Source organism: Nansenia antarctica, assembly GCF_963989245.1.
Source record: "Nansenia antarctica genome assembly, contig: SCAFFOLD_199, whole genome shotgun sequence".
NCBI classification, from domain to species: Eukaryota; Metazoa; Chordata; class Actinopteri; order Argentiniformes; family Microstomatidae; genus Nansenia; species Nansenia antarctica.
The window spans coordinates 45,514-55,000 of NW_027662909.1; the positions used below are offsets into that span (position 1 = coordinate 45,514).

Genomic DNA, 9,487 nt, shown 5'->3' on the forward strand with positions numbered 1-9,487 from the left:
CAGTTAATACATTAATGATGTTGACTCATTCAGTTAATACATTAATGATGTTGACTCATTCCTAAAGACGAGAGATGGCTACACTGATTTTTCCCGCCACCTTTTAATTACAATCAAATAGTTAGACTGTGAGTGACGTCTTGCCGAAACCATGTGTGAGTGCGCATGCGTCGCACAGGCTTGGCTTGAAAGCGGTTGAAACCAGAAGCACAAGAGAATTATTATTTTCTATCCAGTTGATGAATCTATTACACACATACACATATACACACACACACACACACACACACACACACATATACACACACACACACACACACACACACATACACACACATACACACACACACAGTATGAAAGAATCAAATATATATTTGATGTTGTCCAATGTACAACACTTCGCCCTTAGCAACGGCTGTTGACAACAAGCCTTGTACGCCCACAAATGCGTCCCCCTTGTTCCAACACTGACTGCTATGGTTCCTGCTGCCCACCACCAAACTAAAAGTGGTCAAGACTAACTCCAGTGAGATATCTATCTAAATGGCTAGCTAGAAAAGCAACTGTGTGGGATGTACAAATTATTACATATCGAGGAGTGCGTGTCAACACTTTTCATTGTTTTAATTCAGTCGAGTACGAAGGCATGCTATATGGCCGTGATGATGGCGCCCTCATGCGTTCATCAGTTAGTGTTGCAGTGCATTTCTGTTCATTAATTCGATCGATTGTTTGGATCTCAAATAATTTCAAGGATTAGTTTTTTCTGTTCGTTAAGGATCCAAGCTGCTGTTAAACCCAACAGAAGAAGAAGAAGAATGTTTATGAGCGTTCGGAGAACACGCAGCGCATCTTGAACACACCCGTCATCTATCGAAATGCATTTTGGGTAAGTGTCATGGCGGCGCCCTGTGTTGACATCTGAACGCTGCTTCATAGATATTCTCTACATATATATCTATATACACAGGGCTAGGGTACATATCTATATCTATGGTTAGGAGGTATATATCTATCTGATCTCTGCGCTGCTGGACCAGAATGAGCTGAGACAGAAGAACCTCCTCAACCACCAGGTAGAAGCTGAACACTGAACACACACACACACACACACACTGAACACACACACACACACTGAACACACACACACACACACACACACACACACTGAACACACACACACACACACACACACACACTGAACACACACACACACACACACACACACACTGAACACACACACACACACTGAACACACACACACACACTCTGAACACACACACACACACACACACACACACACACACACACACTACACACACACACACACACACACACACACACACACACTGAACACACACACACACACACACACTCTGAACACACACACACACTGAACACACACACTCTGAACACACACACACACACACACACACACACTGAACACACACACACACACACACACACACACACACACACACTGAACACACACACTCTGAACACACACACACACACTGAACACACACACACACACACACACTGAACACACACACACACACACTGAACACACACACTGAACACACACACACTGAACACACACACACACACACACACTGAACACACACACACACACACACACACTGAACACACGCACACACACACACTGAACACACACACACACACACACACACTGAACACACACACACACTGAACACACACACACACACACACTCTGAACACACACACACACTGAACACACTGAACACACACACACTGAACACACACACACACACACACACACACACACTGAACACACACACACACACACACACACACACACACACTGAACACACACACTCTGAACACAGACACCTCTGGCCATGTTGTGGATATCAGTGGGTTAGTTAGTTACACCAGTAACCAGGACATTACACCAGCTGTCTGCAGGGTTAGTTAGTTAGTTAGTTAAACCAAGCAGCTTCGAGGTTATAATGAAATGATGCTGACCGCGCCAGTAACTGATCTAGATGTGTCATTTCTTTAAGGACAATTTAACCAGGAGAGGGTTAGGGGTAACCCTGTTAATGAGCTTTGAGGGCTATAGCTAGATGGTACCTGTCACCTGTGAACTGAGTTACCGTCAGCTGTCACCATGGCTACCAATGACATATTCCCTGCTCCTGTTAGGGTCAGGGTTAGGGTCAGGGCTAGGGTCAGAGCTGGAGTCAGGGCTAGGGTTAGGGTCAGGGTTAGGGCTAGGGTCAGGGCTAGGGTCAGGGCTGGAGTCAGGGCTAGGGTCAGCGTCAGGGCTAGTGTTAGGGTCAGGGTCAGGGCTAGGTCAGCGTCAGGGCTAGGGTTAGGGTCAGGGTTAGGGTCAGGGCTAGGGTTAGGGTCAGGGCTAAGGCTAGGGTCAGCAGCTGTGTACATTGAATAGAACTGTAGACAATGCAATGAAATGCTTAGAGCAAGCTAGCTCCTCAACAATGCAATACAATAGTAGTGGGTAATGTAGGGTTATGTAGGGTAATGTAGGGTTATGTAGGGTTATGTAGAGTAATGTAAGGTAAGGCTGCTTCTTGTTGAATTCTTAATGCGGTTCTGCGCAGAGAAGCCTCGCTCACACTGGGCGGCTGAAATGGGCAGCACCAGCATAAGCTGCACCAACTCCAGTATGTTCTAGGGAAAATATGATATCTTTCAATTTCATTTAACTCTTACCATTAACTTATTAAAACCAACAACAGATGGATACCATACATAACCACTCAGTACTGTTGGTCTACCTTGTAATCCTGCCTGTAGGGGTCCTTTGTCAACATGGTCTCCCACAGGCCACTGTAAGGTAATGTAAGGTAATGTAAGGTAATGTAAGGTAATGTAAGGTAATGTAAGGTAATGTAAGGTAATGTAAGGTAATGTAAGGTAATGTAGGGTAATGTAAGGTAATGTAGGGTAATGTAAGGTAATGTAGGGTAATGTAAGGTAATGTAGGGTAATGTAGGGTAATGTAAGGTAATGTAGGGTAATGTAAGGTAATGTAAGGTAATGTAAGGTAATGTAGGGTAATGTAAGGTAATGTAAGGTAATGTAAGGTAATGTAAGGTAATGTAGGGTAATGTAAGGTAATGTAAGGTAATGTAGGGTAATGTAAGGTAATGTAAGGTAATGTAAGGTAATGTAAGGTAATGTAGGGTAATGTAAGGTAATGTAGGGTAATGTAAGGTAATGTAAGGTAATGTAAGGTAATGTAGGGTAATGTAAGGTAATGTAGGGTAATGTAGGGTAATGTAGGGTAATGTAAGGTAATGTAGGGTAATGTAAGGTAATGTAGGGTAATGTAGGGTAATGTAAGGTAATGTAGGGTAATGTAGGGTAATGTAAGGTAATGTAGGGTAATGTAAGGTAATGTAAGGTAATGTAAGGTAATGTAGGGTAATGTAGGGTAATGTAAGGTAATGTAAGGTAATGTAAGGTAATGTAAGGTAATGTAAGGTAATGTAGGGTAATGTAAGGTAATGTAAGGTAATGTAGGGTAATGTAAGGTAATGTAAGGTAATGTAAGGTAATGTAAGGTAATGTAGGGTAATGTAAGGTAATGTAAGGTAATGTAGGGTAATGTAAGGTAATGTAGGGTAATGTAGGGTAATGTAAGGTAATGTAAGGTAATGTAGGGTAATGTAGGGTAATGTAAGGTAATGTAGGGTAATGTAGGGTAATGTAAGGTAATGTAAGGTAATGTAAGGTAATGTAAGGTAATGTAAGGTAATGTAAGGTAATGTAAGGTAATGTAGGGTAATGTAAGGTAATGTAAGGTAATGTAGGGTAATGTAGGGTAATGTAAGGTAATGTAAGGTAATGTAGGGTAATGTAAGGTAATGTAGGGTAATGTAAGGTAATGTAAGGTAATGTAAGGTAATGTAAGGTAATGTAGGGTAATGTAAGGTAATGTAAGGTAATGTAAGGTAATGTAAGGTAATGTAGGGTAATGTAAGGTAATGTAGGGTAATGTAGGGTAATGTAGGGTAATGTAAGGTAATGTAAGGTAATGTAGGGTAATGTAAGGTAATGTAAGGTAATGTAGGGTAATGTAAGGTAATGTAAGGTAATGTAAGGTAATGTAGGGTAATGTAGGGTAATGTAGGGTAATGTAGTGTAATGTAAGGTAATGTAAGGTAATGTAAGGTAATGTAGGGTAATGTAGGGTAATGTAAGGTAATGTAGGGTAATGTAGGGTAATGTAGGGTAATGTAAGGTAATGTAGGGTAATGTAGGGTAATGTAGGGTAATGTAGGGTAATGTAGGGTAATGTAAGGTAATGTAGGGTAATGTAGGGTAATGTAGGGTAATGTAGGGTAATGTAGGGTAATGTAAGGTAATGTAAGGTAATGTAAGGTAATGTAGGGTAATGTAGGGTAATGTAAGGTAATGTAGGGTAATGCAGGGTAATGTAAGGTAATGTAGGGTAATGTAGGGTAATGTAGGGTAATGTAAGGTAATGTAAGGTAATGTAGGGTAATGTAGGGTTATGTAGGGTAATGTAGGGTAATGTAAGGTAATGTAGGGTAATGCAGGGTAATGTAGGGTAATGTAGGGTAATGTAAGGTAATGTAGGGTAATGTAAGGTAATGTAGGGTAATGTAAGGTAATGTAGGGTAATGTAAGGTAATGTAAGGTAATGTAGGGTTATGTAGGGTAATGTAGGGTAATGTAAGGTAATGTAAGGTTATGTAGGGTAATGTAAGGTAATGTAAGGTAATGTAAGGTAATGTAGGGTAATGTAAGGTAATGTAGGGTAATGTAAGGTAATGTAAGGTAATGTAAGGTAATGTAAGGTAATGTAGGGTAATGTAGGGTAATGTAAGGTAATGTAGGGTAATGTAAGGTAATGTAAGGTAATGTCAGGTAATGTAAGGTAATGTAGGGTAATGTAAGGTAATGTAAGGTAATGTAGGGTAATGTAAGGTAATGTAAGGTAATGTAAGGTAATGTAAGGTAATGTAGGGTAATGTAAGGTAATGTAGGGTAATGTAGGGTAATGTAAGGTAATGTAAGGTAATGTAAGGTAATGTAGGGTAATGTAGGGTAATGTAGGGTAATGTAGGGTAATGTAAGGTAATGTAAGGTAATGTAGGGTAATGTAGGGTAATGTAGGGTAATGTAAGGTAATGTAAGGTAATGTAGGGTTATGTAGGGTTATGTAGGGTAATGTAGGGTAATGTAAGGTAATGTAGGGTTATGTAGGGTTATGTAGGGTAATGTAAGGTAATGTAAGGTTATGTAGGGTAATGTAGGGTAATGTAAGGTAATGTAGGGTAATGTAAGGTAATGTAAGGTAATGTAAGGTAATGTAGGGTAATGTAAGGTAATGTAAGGTAATGTAGGGTAATGTAGGGTAATGTAAGGTAATGTAAGGTAATGTAAGGTAATGTAGGGTAATGTAGGGTAATGTAAGGTAATGTAAGGTAATGTAGGGTAATGTAGGGTAATGTAGGGTAATGTAGGGTAATGTAAGGTAATGTAGGGTAATGTAGGGTAATGTAAGGTAATGTAAGGTAATGTAGGGTAATGTAAGGTAATGTAAGGTAATGTAGGGTAATGTAGGGTAATGTAAGGTAATGTAGGGTAATGTAAGGTAATGTAGGGTAATGTAAGGTAATGTAGGGTAATGTAGGGTAATGTAGGGTAATGCAGGGTAATGTAGGGTAATGTAAGGTAATGTAAGGTAATGTAGGGTAATGTAAGGTTATGTAAGGTAATGTAAGGTAATGTAGGGTAATGTAGGGTAATGTAGGGTAATGTAAGGTAATGTAGGGTAATGTAAGGTAATGTAAGGTAATGTAAGGTAATGTAGGGTAATGTAAGGTAATGTAAGGTAATGTAAGGTAATGTAGGGTAATGTAGGGTAATGTAAGGTAATGTAGGGTAATGTAAGGTAATGTAGGGTAATGTAAGGTAATGTAAGGTAATGTAGGGTAATGTAAGGTAATGTAGGGTAATGTAAGGTAATGTAGGGTAATGTAAGGTAATGTAAGGTAATGTAGGGTAATGTAAGGTAATGTAGGGTAATGTAGGGTAATGTAAGGTAATGTAAGGTAATGTAGGGTAATGTAAGGTAATGTAGGGTAATGTAGGGTAATGTAGGGTAATGTAGGGTTATGTAAGGTAATGTAAGGTAATGTAAGGTAATGTAAGGTAATGTAGGGTAATGTAAGGTAATGTAAGGTAATGTAAGGTAATGTAAGGTAATGTAGGGTAATGTAAGGTTATGTAGGGTAATGTAAGGTAATGTAGGGTAATGTAAGGTAATGTAAGGTAATGTAAGGTAATGCAGTGTAATGTAGGGTTATGTAGGGTTATGTAAGGTAATGTAAGGTAATGTAAGGTAATGTAGGGTTATGTAGGGTAATGTAGGGTAATGTAGGGTAATGTAGGGTAATGTAAGGTAATGTAAGGTAATGTAAGGTAATGTAGGGTAATGTAAGGTAATGTAAGGTAATGTAGGGTAATGTAGGGTAATGTAAGGTAATGTAGGGTAATGTAAGGTAATGTAAGGTAATGTAGGGTAATGTAGGGTAATGTAAGGTAATGTAAGGTAATGTAAGGTAATGTAAGGTAATGTAAGGTAATGTAAGGTAATGTAGGGTAATGTAGGGTAATGTAGGGTAATGTAAGGTAATGTAGGGTAATGTAAGGTAATGTAAGGTAATGTAGGGTAATGTAGGGTAATGTAAGGTAATGTAGGGTAATGTAAGGTAATGTAAGGTAATGTAGGGTAATGTAGGGTTATGTAGGGTAATGTAGGGTAATGTAGGGTAATGTAGTGTAATGTAGGGTAATGTAGGGTAATGTAGGGTAATGTAGGGTTATGTAGGGTAATGTAGGGTAATGTAGGGTAATGTAGGGTAATGTAGGGTAATGTAAGGTAATGTAAGGTTATGTAGGGTAATGTAAGGTAATGTAGGGTAATGTAAGGTAATGTAAGGTAATGTAAGGTAATGTAGGGTTATGTAGGGTAATGTAGGGTAATGTAGGGTAATGTAACCATGGCAATGATTCTGTTCTTCCAGCTCAGAGATGAAGAGGATGATGTCTCTGGCGTGGAGGTCTTGGGCGGGGGCCCATCCTAGGCTGACCCTGGTTGCCCCTGACAACCACGTCCACACCCCGGCCCCCCCCACCCCTCTGCCCCTCCACCTGCAGGCCAGGTCCTTGGCTACCAAGCAGGTGACCCTGACCCCTAACCCTGACCCCTGATCCTGTTCCCTGACCCCTAACCCTGACCCTGACCCCTGTGGTTGTCTGACCCTGACTCTAACTCTGTGGTTGTCTGACTGTGGGTTTGTTTGCAGGTCAAAGGTCACAAGAAGGTTCTCAAGGTCAAACCAAAACAAGACAAACAGGAAGTGGAGATTAAACAGCGAATGACAGTGTCCGCCCTGGCCCAGGCCATGAACAGAGACTCTGGTAAGAACCTTGACCCTGACCTTTAACCCTGACCCTAACAGGAGCAGGTCACTGGTCTAACCCTGACCCCTGACCCCTGACCGTGACCCCTAACCCTGACCCCTGACCATATCCTGACCCTGACAATAGATGATGTCTGTGTTCTATAGATCAGTGGTTCCCAACCGGGGGTACGCGGACCCCTAGGGGTACGTGAGGGGATTGCAGGGGGTATGTGGAAAGATTTGGAATTATAATTTATTTCCCCTTCCAAAAAAAAGTCATTTCATAAACCTGTTGTTAAAATGGTACGCTGCAACTTAAGTTCCTCCCCGACAGGTGAGGACTAACACAAGTGGTAGTCACGTCACATTTAAATCATGTTCACGATCATTTTCGCCCGCAAGTCAGCTAGGCCTGTCAGTTGGCAACCTACCGCAAAGATGGACAGATGGCTAAAACGACCAGCTACAGTAACGGTCAAGAAAACTGAGGCAAAAAAGAAAAAAAGGCCCCGCTATTATCTGGAAACAAATGTTTTGTGGGGATTTACATGTACATCGGCTGATCCACCACAGCCACAGTGCTTTTTCTGCGGCGAAGTCCTGGCTAATAATTCAATGAAGCCATCCCAGAGCACCAAACACCTAGCAACTGTTGGTAAAACTGACGACTAGGGATGCTCCGATCTGGATTTTTGGGGCCGATACCGATCACCGATTTTTTTCCTCAAGATCAACCGATACCGATTTTTTTTAAAATACATAACTGTAGGCCTACTGACTGGATAGCCTACATATTTTTTGCTTTTTAGACAAAAGTTTTGATCCATTAGGCACCAAGCAAACGCAGACCCATTTTTATGGCATAGTAAAGGTCTGGCCTATCACCCAGTTAGGGCCGGAAGCCCAAGTCAGTCGATATGGCTGTATAAAAGACATCATAAATGTGGCCTTCATGGTTTACATACTGTTACGTCCTCCTATGTTTTCTGTTCAGTTATCTGTCTTCCCCAGGAAAAAAAAAAAAAAAAAACGTTTTTTGCGATCGGCCATTTTTGCCGATCACCGATCGAGTCATTTGGAGTGAAATCGGCCGATTTAAATCGGTGGCCGATAAATCGGAGCATCCCTACTGACGACTTTTTCAAGCGAAAACTGTCAAGTCAAGTCAAGTTCAAGTCAAGTCAGGCTACACTGAAGGAAGCGGCAAGTGTGTCAAGCAAAGCACTGGAGGCGTCCTATGCTGTTTCATTACTGGTGGCTAAGTAAAAAAAAACACATTCAATCGCCGAAGATCTGATTTTGCCTGCCGCTATGATTTTGGCTAAAACTGCTGGACAACAAAGCAGCTGACGCGCTCAAGTTGGTACCATTATCAAACAATACCGTCTCCCGTCGGATTGATCATATGTCCATAAATATTGTCGGACAAGTGGATCAAATGAAGCAAGCAGGTCAGTTCGCTTTGCAATTAGATGAAATGACCTAGGTTAGTGGGGAGGCTCAGCTGCTGGCTTTTGTGCGTTATAAAGAAGAGTCAGACATAAATGAGCATATCTTGTTTTGCAAGACGCTGCCAGGAAAGACAACTGGCGAGGGAATATTTCTGATTATTGACAGCTTCTTCAAAGACAACGATCTGGTCGATCCTGCAGTCACATCTGTACCGATGGAGCGGCAGCAATGACGGGTAAGGTGCGTGGGCTGCTTGGGCGTGTGATGAAGGTGAACCCCGAAATTAAGTGGATGCACTGTATTATTCACCGGGAGGCACTCGCCAGCAAAAGGATGAGCCCCGAGTTAAGTGCAGTTATGGACGACGCAGTTAAGGTGATTAACTTCATTCAGTCCCGGCCAATGAACCACAGACTGTTTCAAACTCTTTGTCATGGCAGCGGGTCAGAGCATGAGCAGCTACTGCTTCACACAGACGTTCGCTGGCTGTCTCGTGGCAGTGTGTGTGTGTGTGTGTGTGTGTGTGTGTGATGAATGAATTAACCATTGAAGTGTTTGGCCAGGTGGCACATGTATTGGCCAATTAG

General features: G+C 41.4%; 1 protein-coding gene across 1 annotated transcript in view; it reads left to right on the forward strand.

Annotated features, from left to right (window-relative positions):
• Positions 1–978: 978 nt before the first annotated feature.
• mtif2 (mitochondrial translational initiation factor 2) overlaps positions 979–9,487 on the forward strand; it is a 32,699-nt gene continuing 24,190 nt past the window's right edge. Inside the window, exons 1-3 of the mRNA XM_080551068.1 lie at positions 979–1,076; positions 7,068–7,224; positions 7,350–7,464. Of these exons, the coding sequence (XP_080407194.1) occupies positions 7,075–7,224; positions 7,350–7,464 (265 nt within the window). The 5' untranslated portion in view covers positions 979–1,076; positions 7,068–7,074. The remainder of the gene's footprint in view (positions 1,077–7,067; positions 7,225–7,349; positions 7,465–9,487) is intronic.